We start from the raw sequence: 13,733 nt of genomic DNA on the forward strand, positions 1-13,733 counted from the left end.
TACACTGCCTTAATACTAATGTGTCACTTTATTTTGGATCTATTAGGCAATTAAGTAACATTTTGACACTTTAATCATCATGCTCCCTCAGGATTAGTGTAGCTGAAATGTGTCTTATGTCCATTTGCAAATGGCTTCTCCACTCAAAAGTAGAGCTAATAGATGTAATTACCCACAATGCATCTGAAGCCCTCTGTGATAAAGTCACCTCTGATGTCCTAATGGACACAGCGGCGTCTCATGCTGGCTGTCCCATGGGGTTCATCACAGCCTGTATCAGGACGTGTGACTAGTGTCCCGCTCATGACTTAAATGCAGTGCTGTTGTCATTTGTTGCTCACATGCCTAAAGCAAGAAATTCATGTCAACATATATTTACACTTAATATAAACAGACATAAATGTCTGTCTAATCATGCTCTTCACATGTTAAGCACATGAAAGGTTGTTATGGATTTAATGGTCTTATAAAATGGACTTCTGTAAAGCATTTCTAGCCTTAGGGACCAATCAAAGTGCTTTACAGTACATGCCACATTCACCCATTCACATAAACGCACTGATAGAACAGCCGCCAGGGTCAGCTGGGGGTCCAGTATCTTTCCCAAAGACACTTTGACATGTGGACTGGAGGAGCCTGGGATCAGACCATGACCTTCTGATTAGTGGACGACCTGCTCCTGAGCCACAGCTGCCCCACATAGCCAAACTATTTAATCCAAATGGAAAGACAATGCACTCTTTTTTCTGCTGATATTATTTTTTAACATATTAACAAATCAGTGGGTGTCGAGCAGTTTTTTTGGGGGGTGACAGCACTAAGACAGAAAGAAAATCTACACCAAGTCTTAACATGAATGACAGTGTTAATAGCTGTTTATTACAATTGTATATTTGTATTGTGTATATTTAAAATATTGAAGGAGGTGATATTCTTTTTTTTTGTTTGAGTGGTCATTTAAACTTGTGATACATTTTCCAATATAAAACAGCCGGGTCTTTCCCCCCCAGGTTACTCTCAGGTTTTTCTGTTTGAATGCATGAGTAGCACGAACTACTGGCTAGATTATAGATCCATTAGCTTATCAGTGCAGGGATATCAGCCCTGAAGAGACAGTGAAAAACTGCTCTGGGCTCAGAGTGTTTGTGTTTCAGGGTGGAGTTTGCAAAGCACGGACTCATGTGGCATTTGTCAGTGTTGGAGTAAAGGCTGTTTACTGTGGCATGACACATGGCAAAGGTAGATCCTGTCACTGTAGATGTTCTTTTTCACCAAACATTTATTACAGATGCTAATGTGAGCTCGTCCTGTCAGATTTTCTTTTTTTTTCTCATTGTCGATGCTTCACTGTGACTGATGTTATCCTGTGAATATGTCATCTAAATATAATGTAAGACGTAGCAGTCAGGTTTTTGGTATTAATCTTTCACAATTAAAGAGCAAGGGCTTCTTTGTACAGCCGCCATTTTGTAACATCGTGCTGGGAGAAATCTGTCGTGGAAGTTAGAGAGTTACCATGTTCTCCTCAGATGATGGTCTCGATAAACCAGACCTCACCTCAGCCACGAGATGCTCTTTGAAATGGAAATGCCCATCGTTATTCTCTGTCTGTGTCGGTCCTATCACTGTAGATGTAAAACAGTGATATTACCAACACTTAACCAACAGACATGAATGAAGGAGGTTCAGTTTTATCCTGACCTCTGACCTCCTCGTGTGGGGGAGGGGTGAGTTTCATCAGTAACCAATGAGATGACATGTCAGTGGGAATGCAGAAATAATAGCGTGTGTGCAAATAGTTTTAGGAAAATAAGACGTTTAACTTAGCATAATCCGCACCCTCCCCTGGCTTGTTTGTTTGTTTTTCAGACGGAGTGGCTCATGCAGTCTCATCTCCTTTACAAGACTACATCCAGATCGCTGACATGATTAAACACCAGTGTTGGTTTAGCTTTGTTTGACTAATGCACAGCCTGCTCGCCTGCAATGCCCTGTCTCAGAAACAGCTTTAGCACTCACTCACTCACTCACTCACTCTCTCAGTCATTTGTACTATTGTACTTTATGCTGAAAAGTTTATCCTGCTGTATCAAGATCATAGTTTAACGATTACAGCATCTTGACAGTGAGAAAGATGCTGGACTGGAGCTGTAAGTGGCTCCATGGTGCTGAGTAGCCATCTGTAGAGCTTGAGTGTGCTTTAGCTTCCTGTCAGTCACGGGCATGTAAAGGCCATAGTGCAAGCAGAGAAGTGTGCTTGTCCCACCAAGGCCCCTAAGCTGCTTACTATATTAGCCAACCTCCACTGAAAAAGCTTTATCCTTCACCGAAAACAACCAGCTGACAAAATGGTCATAGCAGAACATTAACACTCTTACAGCACTGTCAAAGTTTTTTGGAAAAGCTCCGTGCATTTTTGAGTCCATTTTGTTTAGATGTACGCTGTTATATTTTTATGTATATTTTTTTTAAATGTAGGCAACACACTGGAGACAAGCTTGTCATGCCCGACATCTTTTGTGCTCCTCCTGTTTTCTCTTGTTGTCTGTCATGTACCCTGTCTGCTAGAGATGAACACACTGTAGGATGTGAATTTTTGAACAGCAGCCTGACATCATTGTTGATGTTTTTCATCTCCTTGAAAGTAAACGTGGACGTGACATTGCAGTAACAATGATGTTTGATAGCGTATTAGAGAAGGAGAAAGACGACATCTTAGAACATTCATTCTGTCATGTTCACAGTATTACTGCAAAAAGACACACTCCCCAGTCCACTCGTATGTTTTTCTTTCCTCAACTGAAAAATCTCTCTCTCTGTCCCTCTGTTGAAAATGGAGACTACTGCATACCTGAGTAGACATAATGCGCACAACTTCATTATGGTCTTATAGTCCTTGACCATCATCAGCCTGACGTTATAACATAACCTGTGAAAAATCGTGTGGCTGATGAATGTTCATCCACATTGTTTCTCGCTGGTTTCTACTGTAATGTTTATTTTATTGTGGCCATAGAAACACATGACCTAAAACAGAGTTCTTATTTCTCTGTTCTTCTTTGTGTGTTACAGGTCTGACTTAGTAATTGTTTGAACCATCAAAATGATGACCAAGGCCCAGCGTTTCAACTTCACACTTCAACTTTCCCAGTTGTGATGGAAAGGCACCACTGACTCAAGAGGGAACATATATCCTGGATGCCGTGACATACAGGACGTGGTCAATCCAAGATGGAGAAAAAGAAAATGTGCCCTCGCCTTCTTGACTACTTGGTAGTAGTTGGAGCAAGGTAAGAACTTAATCTGACTTTAAGTTGTAGTGTTGGGTTTAACAGAATAGTCAATGTAGTCATTATGGAGGCTGTAAATATTGCTTTAAAAACAAAGTTCTGGTGAGTCTTGGAGTGGTATGTCAGGGGTCTATTTTCCTGACAAGCTATTTTGAAGTCTTACCTCTAACATAGCTATGGAGACTCACAGCTTCAGAACCCACGAAGACCCCGATATACCAACAAATACACTGTGACAAAAATGTCAAAGTCAAAATAGTCAGTAATTTCAATGAGACCTTGAGGTGCTGCTACAGTGGGTGTTGTTGCTCAGGTGCCGGCTGAAGACTGCAGGGCAGCTCTGCAAAAAATATAGGTCCCAGCTCTACTTTTGCCACAGCACAAGGCAGGACCAGCTCTCACAACCACATCATCAAATGTTGTTTAGTAAGTGCATATAGCATAACGTATAGCATGAACCTTGGCATTGTGCTAATTAAACAACTTTAAAGACTGGATCATGGTTGCCGTGACTAAATTCTCAATTGTACAATTCAGGCTCAAAGGATGTGGTTGTTATATCATCTTTTACCGGTACCCTGCAGCAAGTCATTACCATTTTACCCTCAACGCATCTTCCATATTTCGGTTTTGGCTGAATGCATCGTAATTGCTTGCCGTGACTTGGAAGTTTTTGGGAAACACCAGTGTTGACATTTGATGGCTTCAAGAGTTTATTATCTTTACTAACTCTTTCATCACTTATTAAACACCTTCAGATTTTTACTTTGGAAGGGATGTAGCATGCATAATGAAGCATAGCAGCACATTGTTTCAAGCAGGGTAGCCACAGGGAAAAGGATGATTCACATGAACACAGTGAAATTAGAGAACTGACTAGGCCACTGAGTATCTCTGCTGGAACGTTTAGGAATTCAAGTGTTACGCCTCAGGTCCATTTCAGAGTTGTTGTGGGATGGGGTACGTGTTACTTGTGTACTTACCCTCAGCGGATTTTCCAAACCAAAGCACCTGACCTCTATCAGGCTTAGTTAGCCATTATGCTGTAGTATCAGCTGATCAAAGGCTTTGACTGTAATTCCTCTTTTATGAAATGCTTCTCGTCAGTTAATGAATGATGAGAATTGATAATATTTTATTGATACCAGTGCCATTATTGTATCTGCTAATCAGTCCGATTCTTTATCGATTCCCATAATGATTCCTGATCAAGTGGTGTTCCAGCAACTCCCATGTTCTGCGACTTAACCCTTTAAGCACCATAATAATAGCTATATTTATTGAAACGCCTGGTCTTTTTTGTCAATAATTGTGTCAAAAAATGCCCTATGTGTAAATAATTTACACCCTTTTTCCAGGAGAAGTAGAACTTTCAAAATCTGTCAAGTATTTACCATTCTTATGTAATTAAATACCTAAAGCTGTGTGTTATCAGAAGAAAAGGACAAAAACGGAATTGAATTTTCTTCAACTTTCTTTTTATAAATTCTTGAAAAGTGCAGATTGAACATTTCTGAGATTGCAAAAATCTAATTCAGGAGGAATTTGAAATACACATGCGCCGCGGTGTCACCGGTGATCCCCGTGGTTGTAAAAGGGTTAAATTTTTTTGGTTTTGACAGTGTAGTCTGGTAGCAATATAGCATGTTTCTGGTGAAATAGAAAGGATCTGGTTCATAATGTTATCAGACACATAATGTTGTCATTCACTCCTGAAACATGAGTCCTGAAGTTATCCTTTAAGCCCGAGACAGATAGAGAGATGTTTCAGGATGTTGTCGTTGTTGTTGTTTTTTTTCCACCCTCACTTGAAATGACATAACAACTAGCACTGTCGTCATCTTTCTTCATGAAATGAAGCCACGCGTTGGACTGTTTTTTCCTCTCCGCCATGACTCCTTCTTGTCGCAAGTTTCCAGCAATTTAGATTGTCTTTGCAATGTGCAACGTGTCAGAAAAACATGCTGACGTGAATAAAAAGATTTGATAAGCTCATAGGCATATGATGCCGATGGTTCAGACAATGAGGAACAGGCTCTCAACTGGAACCAGTTCCTAATTCTTATCCGTATGAGGGGAAATAGATTACATCAGAAGTGAGTTATGATGGGTGTATGTTGCTTCTTTAAAAAACAAAATGTTTGTCCATCTCCCCTCCAGGCAACCAAGTAGTGACAGTGTGGCCCAGACACCTCAGCTTCTCCGCCGCTACCCGCTGGAGGACCACCACGACTTCCCACTCCCACCAGATGTGGTGTTTTTCTGCCAACCAGAGGGCTGCCTGAGCATACGCCAGCGTAGGGTTAGCCTTCGTGATGACTCCTCGTTTGTTTTCACGCTGACCGACAAGGACTCAGGAATCACCCGCTATGGAATCTGTGTCAACTTCTACCGCTCATTTCAGCGAGGACATCACCGTTCTCGTGGGGACAAGAACAGTCACACAGAGACGGCAGCACAGGCAGCGGAGACTGCGAGCGAAGGGTCCGATGGCAGCGGTGGAGGCCCACCCTCCACGTTGCCTCCACCTAACAATGCTGAGTCAGCACCTCCGTCTGCCTCCGGAGAAGAGAGTGGAAAACCAGGTGCCGAGCAAAGTGCCGGCAAATCCCCACAGCACAGACGAAGTGCTGCTAAGATGGCAGCCAGGAACCGCAACAGCACGCTGACCTCACTGTGCATACTGAGCCACTACCCCTTCTTCTCCACCTTCAGGGAATGCTTGTATATTCTGAAGAGGCTGGTGGACTGTTGCAGCCAGAGGCTAACACAGCGGGCTGGGCTCCCTCGCGCCACCCAGAGGTGAGGCTCTTGTGTGTTGCTCCCATCCCCCCGTCATTTTTTTGCAATTGTTTTTTTTTTACCTATTGGTTCACACTGATGTGAACGTAAAATGATGTTAGCTGTGTAAGTTAAGTGATGCTTTCTTTAGCCAGGCTCCCAGCACGTGGATATCTAGGGCCACATCCAAACCAAACTCTATAGGTTCATTGTTATCAAAGTGCTGAGCACATTCCTGCTTGTCAGATGATGAACGCTCATTGCTTTTGACACGCTGACCTTTTTCGTTCTGTCACCCTACAGCCAAATGCTAACTTGGATCACAAGATTTCCTGATTTAACAAACTGATTGGCTTTAATTTTGCTGAATACATTCATCCTACCAGGGGGACGAAGCTTTGATTTTAACGAACTCATCACATTTACTTTCCCATCATCAGTTTTTAGACTGCCGCTTGGTTCATACAATGTGTCCTCCCTCAACAGTTTAATATTATCAAATGTAATAAATGGAGCTGGGGACAAGTCTTGTTAAAAGCAATTTGCTAATAATAAATGATAACAAACCTGTACATGCACACCTGTAAATTATTTAAAAAGGATGAATAGCATAGCTCAAAAGCACAAAAGTAGATAAATAGAGCTTGTGCTTTATAACCTGTCTGTCAGCTGTTGAGTGGCATCCATGCATTCATGCAAATTATTGCACAGGCACAGGATTGATACAGTTGCTTACAACCTCTTTGCTGTTAATTAGAAATTTTCAATTTTCAAGGTTAGAAAAGTACAGCAAGTGAACAATAAATAGTGACAATTTGTAGCTTTCACAGTATTTCTACTGCTCCATCTGCTTCTCTCATTGTCCACCTTTTATGTGTATGTTTGTCTTTCAGAATTAATTAATTCATTTTTAATACACGAGGCTTTGTCTGTGGCACCATGCAGTTTTGCAGGCCATCTGCAGCCTGTGTCATGGTTTCACAGTACGCTTTCTGTCATCACGCTCCACCTTCATGATAAATAATGGCAACAAAAATATTCACAGTGCATTTCATGGGGTTTGTTTCTAATGATGTGTGTTACAGCAAATATTGCTTCATTCAGGCTTACAGTTTTTAAGAAACATAAATGTTATGCACATCATATACTGTGTATCTGAAGTTTTGTTGATATTTACTTTAAAGGATAACATTATAACCCTAAACCAGAAAATAAAGTGCGTAGGAGCTGTGTGGTATACTCACTGTGTATACAACAGTATGAAGAAATGGCTTTTAGCACAGCATTTTGCTTGTTGGACTTGAAGCAAAGAGTTGATAATATTGTAAATTGACTTTTTTTTTTTTTTTTTAAATGAGGCACCAGGAGTGATGTATTCATATTTTATTTAAGCTGCAGAAAATGCCCACAGCTGTGCACTGTGTTTTTTTGTGACACTGTATTATAATATGTCAGTATTTGCAGTGCTCTTTGGGTAATTTTGTTGCCATTGTTGACACAATAGATTGCAATTTTGCAGTGACAAAGTGTTAATTAGGCTGTCACTTAACACTGGCTTAGGCCCGGGAATGATTGTTGGTAATCACGTCGTTTTCTCCACAGTCGTCTATTTATAGCTGTAGAACCAGTGCAGCTTTCCCCCTCATCACTATAAGGGATTGTAGCAATGTCTAATGCACCGTTAATCTCATACCTTGACATTTTTTTCCTCTGCTAAAATGCTGCAGTGGATTTATATATCATCAGTACAGAACTCTGGTTTATCTGTCAAACCTTGGAAAGACCATTCAAGCCAAAGGCTGAACACATCTATGAATCTTTTTTTTTTCCAGACATGGTTTGTTAAACTGCGTTATGTTAATGACAGAAGAGAAGGCGAGCCATTGCATAATGGCTTGGAGCGCTGTGTGTTATGGTGGCTGTGACAGATTGAGGTCTCTGGCTGCCTTTGGGTAGCAGCTGCAGTTGGTGGGAGGGCTCCAAAGGACTAATGATTTATCTCCCGTCTTGCCACACATACACTGAGTATACACTCTAGAAAGGGTTTAATGGCACCATGTTTGGCACATCAATATTTCGTAATTGCTCAAGAGTCTCCCCTGTGTTTCATTGTGTCTCATTTGCTCATCATATTAGTGATTTCGCTGGGTGTTTGCTCAGGCCTCTTGGCAAATTATGTTGTTTATTTAGTTTTTAACCCTAAAGTCACTGTTGAATGACATCAATACATGTATTAGTAAAGATTATCATATTTTACGTCAGAGTACAAAAAAAGAAGCTAATTTCTCGCTATCAGTAGGAGTCACTGTGATCATCAGTCAGCTCGTAGTCATGCTGTTACATAATGTGTAGTGTTATTTTATTTCTACAGTTTCTCATAACTCTCTTTCTCTGGCTGTAACTTTATCAAGTCAAGATGCCAGGCGCTCACTGAATATAGCTTCTCAGGTTTAAAGATTTATTGCTTTTCACAGTTTCATATCGTTGTAAATTGAATATATTTTGGGTTCAGACTCTTGGTCAGACAAAACTAATTACTCGGAGATGATTACTTGGAGCATTTAAAATGGGTTTTCTAGTGCATTAACATAAACAGATGTCTTCTTTTCTCTTTTGTTTTCCTGTTGTCTTTGCGAGCTTTAACTGTTGTAGGTGTAAGTTAGATGATAGGAGCCTGTTCTCTAAGTAAAACAAGCGTCTTGGGTGATCCGATCACAAAAGTCAGTTCACGGCAGACATTAAAATGTGTCTCCACGTGTCTCAGGTGACCACTTCTGAGCAGATCTTCCTTCCCTGCTTTATATGCAAATAAATACGTATGCGCTGTTGTCTTCAACCAATCTGACAGATAGGTCCATTGTCTTCTGTGTGTGTGTGTGAGAGAGAGAGAGAGAGAGCAGGGCATGGAGGGGGTGAGCAGGACATTGCATTCACGACTCAAATGAAATAAAGTTTTATCCATTTGACAAATCAGTTCATTATGAAACTGTGGTGGGATCTTCAATATGGCCCAGGACACAGTTGTGTTCACACTGCTAAAAAATGTAACCACAATGTGGTCTGAGTGATTGAATCTCAAATGTGTCCTCAGTGCGTTCACACCTCTGGTTAGAGCTGACCACTTGTGATCAGATCACCAGAGACAGACGTTGATACCAGGTCTGAACAGGGCCCAACTTTCCCCTTGAAATGCGAGACATCGACTGATTTCATCCTCTCAGATCTGAGAATTTATCTGCTTTGTTGAAACTTTAATATCTTTTAGTAGAGGATTCTCTGGTCAGACAGAACAAGCATGGAGGCATCACATTGGAGTTAGAAAACGTGTTAGGAGCATTACACCAACATATACACTGAATCCTGAATATATACTTTGTTTTTCGCTTCCCAGGGACACCATGTGGCGTGTGTTCACTGGTGCCATGTCAGTAGAAGAGAAAGGCAGCCAGCTGCTGGCCGACCTGCGGGAGATTGAATCCTGGGTGTACCGGTTGCTGCGTTCACCAGTACCACTGGCCAGTCAGAGACGTGTGGATGTCGAAGTGTTGCCCCATGAACTCAAACGGCCACTCACCTTCGCCCTGCCTGACAACTCCCGCTTCTCCATGGTCGACTTCCCCCTGCACCTGCCCTTAGAGCTGCTGGGTGTGGACGCCTGTCTTCAGGTCCTCAGCTGTGTACTGCTAGAACACAAGGTAAGGGCATGTACAGCAGTGAGCTCAGGATGCAAACCGTCTCTTATCAATCATAGCTTGGCTCTGTCTTTGTTTACTCTAGTCTCCAAAGACTAGACTAGACTGGTTGTTTGAAGGAGAAAGGACAAGCGCAGCTATATTTAGTACATTGTGATTGGCCAGTGGTGTCCTCTGGGATGCAGCTGTGTGTCCCTGCCTGGACAGAGACCTGCTTAGAAATGCCTAAAGTGACCTTCAGCAGACATTTTCTGGTAGATATAGGCTCATTAAAGCCATTAGACTGCAGTTTGAACAAAGGATGATGGGTGAAAAGAGTACACTGTATGACTGAATAGAGACTCTTAATCTCTGTCTGTCTCATCTTTAACACTGGAACCTTTAGCAGGGATGTAATCGGAGTCTGTGTTTGGCTGGTGCTGGTGTAGTGTTCTGGTGTTGCTCTTGGTTTACAGTGACACTGATACCAGGGCCCGTCTGCAACAGTCCCAAATCAAACCTGAGCTTCACGGCTTTAGTCTCACCACTGAAGGGCTATAATGTTGGATAAATGCTGGATCTCTTCTGCTTTAAATGCCCCCCCCCCCCCCCCCAACCTGAAACATTTCTATTCAGTCATCTGTGTAGTGTTAAAGCTAAATTGTCAGAAAGGTGCATCCATATGCAGTCATTAGTTACTGTTTGCAGCACTCCCCCACTCTCACGTCTCCTCCCCAGGGTCGACCACCAGAAATAAATTATCAACCTGTATGAAATGCTGCCATCTTGTATTCATCCATTTTGTTTTTTGTTTTTTTTGAAGATGAATTCAATACATCATTAAATTCAGTCAGGCTGAACTAAGAGCTGCCTGGAAGCTTTCAGAGTGGCTTCCTTTCAAGCTTTTTGTTCTGCCAAATTAATTGATCGTAAAAGCTCAGGTGTTTATATTGCTCTTACAAATCCAAGGCAAAATGTTCACACCTTAACATCACAGACAAAAAAAGGAAATAGGGATAGATCAGATGTATAATTGTCTGAATACCAGAGGGAGTCAACTAGGTGACTTGAATATGACGGTGTAACATAAAATGACTGTGAACATCCACCATGTTTGTATTGAAATACACAGGATGATAAAATTATGGTGTTTTTTTTTCTCAGGTCATTCTTCAATCCAGAGATTACAACGCCTTGTCTATGAGCGTCATGGCCTTTGTGGCCATGATCTACCCTCTGGAGTACATGTTCCCTGTCATCCCTTTACTGCCAACATGCATGGCCTCGGCTGAACAGGTAAAATTTATGATATGTTATAAATATATTTCGAGTAGGTAGCTGGTTTCTTTTCACACTTTTATGTTTTTTTACCAAACTTGCGTATTAATTACAAATACTGTCCATTGTGGTAACATTAAATTGTCACTGACTGGTATTTTTAATTTCTCCACAGCTCCTTCTTGCCCCCACTCCCTACATCATAGGTGTACCAGCCAGTTTCTTTCTCTACAAATCTGATTTCAAAATGCCAGACGATGTGTGGCTTGTGGACCTTGACAGCAGCAAGGTCAGTACATGGACATGATGTTCTTCTGCTTGTCCTGATCTAGTTTTTTCTGTCTTCATTATGGCCAAGCTGACAGAGAATATCTACTATCGGAGGGACATGTCTGGGCTTAAATATTTCTTTTTTTTTCCCTTTTCTATACTCAAATACATTATAAAATAGATTTAGAGGACTGTTATTTGCCTGCAGGTTATAGCACCCACCAATGCAGAGATGCTACCACCTCTTCCAGAACCTGAAGCAGGCGAACTAAAGAAACATCTGAAACAGGTACTGCATGTCTGATTCTTCTTAGATTTGATCATTGTAACGTTTTCTGATTCTTCTACACTGCGACAGCCAGCCCAAAACCACAGGCACATATTGGCATTTTACAGAGAAGTCTGTGGAGCCCAGGTTCTCCTGCCTAGCCGACCTTTGATGTTTGTTCCTGTGACTGATTTCACTCTTATTTGAATATAAAACTTCTCTTTCAGCAGTGTGAAGAGTAGGGGTTTCCTTCTTCAACACAGTTGTATGTATTGTACATGAGTGTGGGAGCATTTGAATTTGGTTTTGTTGTGCACTAACATAAACAAATGATTTTTCTTTTCTTTTCTTGTTTCCTGTTTTCCCTGCATGCTCTAGCTCTTGGAGGTAAAATCAGATGCTAGGGCTGTGCTACCCAAACAAAACCTTTAGTCTTACTGGTAGTAACTAACTTGCCCCTCTTACCCAATTATTTAACTTAACGCTAGAATCTGGTTCTGATTCATGGAAACACTTTGTATTTTCATACTGAAACTGTGAACAACACCAGTAACACATCATACAAAGCCCCTTCACGTGTCAGCAAATGTAGACACTATATGATCATTCAGTTTGTTAATTAGCCAAGAAAAGTTAGCCGTGGATGTTGATAGATTGCAATGCGTCCTGCATGCATTGTTTTTCCACAGTCATTGTGAAACCTCTGCAAATTGAAATAATTAAGAAATTGATCAAGTCTTAAGTCTTAAACCTCTTATTTTAACGACTACAGGAGTAAATGTTTACTCATCCGTAAAGTCTCACAAATAGCAACAATGAATGAAATCTTTGTCATGATTTACTTTTTAATCAGAAATTTAAATGATCACTAATTTTAATTACAATAATATTGTTTTATTGTTTTAAAGATGAGTACCAGGTACTTTTTCAGGGGCCCAAGCTCAAAGCTTCACAAGCCTTAATACATACACTGAAGCTGTTTTATATGTTTAACTTTTTTATTTCATCGTCTCATTGAAGACGACCAACACAGAACTTCCCTTATATGTTCTTTTCAAACTTTACTTCATCTGTTTTAAGTTAAAATCCTATGCATCTGCTCATTATCTTTAATATGCCTTGAATCAGAGCCGGTTCATTAGCCGTATGTGATTAGCAGCTCTCTCCCCGTGTGCGGATGTGTGACTGCGAGGCTGGTGTGTAGGAGTGTGCAAAGCCTCAGTTTAGCGGTTGTATATTTGGAAATAAATAGACAATATTGATGTGAATGGAGAAAATGTCAGGGAAGACGGTTGAACTGATAATCTGAAGACTGATACCAAAGCAGACTGCTGCTGATGTGAGAAATCAAACAGAAAATACTTGCATCTAACACTGAAAAAAACTAAAATAAATTGGTCCTAAGAAATGACTGATTTATTTATTTTTGGTTGGTTGTATTATTTCAGCTCATCTGACATTTATTTCTGAACTACAATTAAGGCTTTTATTTTGCTACAGGCACTTTATTGTGCAAGTATTTATCTATATGTGTGAAAAGATCTGCTGTTTTGTATCTGTCATCACCACTCCATTGTAACCGCTGGTTCGTCCCAGTCGGTCACCATGGATGGCCTTCATGTGTCTTTTATTGGCTGGATTCTCTGGGTGAAATCTGGTTTTTGGTCACATTATTGCTTTTTTCTGTGTTTCTCACCGTCTCTCATTTCATTTCCTCTTCATATTTCTCATACTTTCTCTCTTGGTCTTTTCTTTCTCTAAATTTCTGCCTCTTCACTCTCACTCAGACTCGTAAATGCTCTTACTTTATTGGCCGTCCATCACCTTTTCAAAACAAACACAAATTTATCTTTTCTGATCTCCTTTCTTCAGTAAATTGTAGAATTGAAAATGGAAATGATAAAACAGCAAAACATGTCTTTCATTGCTCAAACTAATCAAAAAAAATAACCTTTGTTTTCATGAACTTAGATTTATTTGATTCATATTTGGGTGCCACCAAAATATACTTATTGGCTGTCAGCAAAAAACGACAAATAGGGAAGTACTGTTAAAAGGAGACGAAGAAAAGAAAGGGAAAGGGTTGTGGTTGTGACCCTCCCATCACGTGCTGTTCCAGTGTCAGTCACAAAGTTGTCATTCCAGGCCTTCATGTGATTCTCCTCGCATCTCTCT

At 40.7% G+C, this 13,733-nt stretch overlaps 1 protein-coding gene across 16 annotated transcripts in view; it reads left to right on the top strand.

Moving 5' to 3' along the window:
- The window catches only part of madd (MAP-kinase activating death domain), a 49,325-nt gene that overhangs the window by 3,131 nt on the left and 32,461 nt on the right, over nt 1-13,733 (top strand). For all 16 annotated transcript variants that reach the window (XM_071489274.1, XM_071489275.1, XM_071489268.1 and 13 more), the window contains exons 2-7: nt 3,073-3,290; nt 5,451-6,092; nt 9,463-9,766; nt 10,907-11,038; nt 11,196-11,309; nt 11,499-11,579. In XM_071489274.1, coding sequence (XP_071345375.1) covers nt 3,232-3,290; nt 5,451-6,092; nt 9,463-9,766; nt 10,907-11,038; nt 11,196-11,309; nt 11,499-11,579 — 1,332 coding nt within the window. In that variant the 5' untranslated portion in view covers nt 3,073-3,231. The remainder of the gene's footprint in view (nt 1-3,072; nt 3,291-5,450; nt 6,093-9,462; nt 9,767-10,906; nt 11,039-11,195; nt 11,310-11,498; nt 11,580-13,733) is intronic.

The sequence above is a fragment of the Trachinotus anak genome, unplaced genomic scaffold, assembly GCF_046630095.1.
Source record: "Trachinotus anak isolate AG129_WGS33_773 ecotype Australia unplaced genomic scaffold, CSIRO_AGI_Tana_v1 ptg000011l, whole genome shotgun sequence".
Taxonomy (NCBI): Eukaryota; Metazoa; Chordata; class Actinopteri; order Carangiformes; family Carangidae; genus Trachinotus; species Trachinotus anak.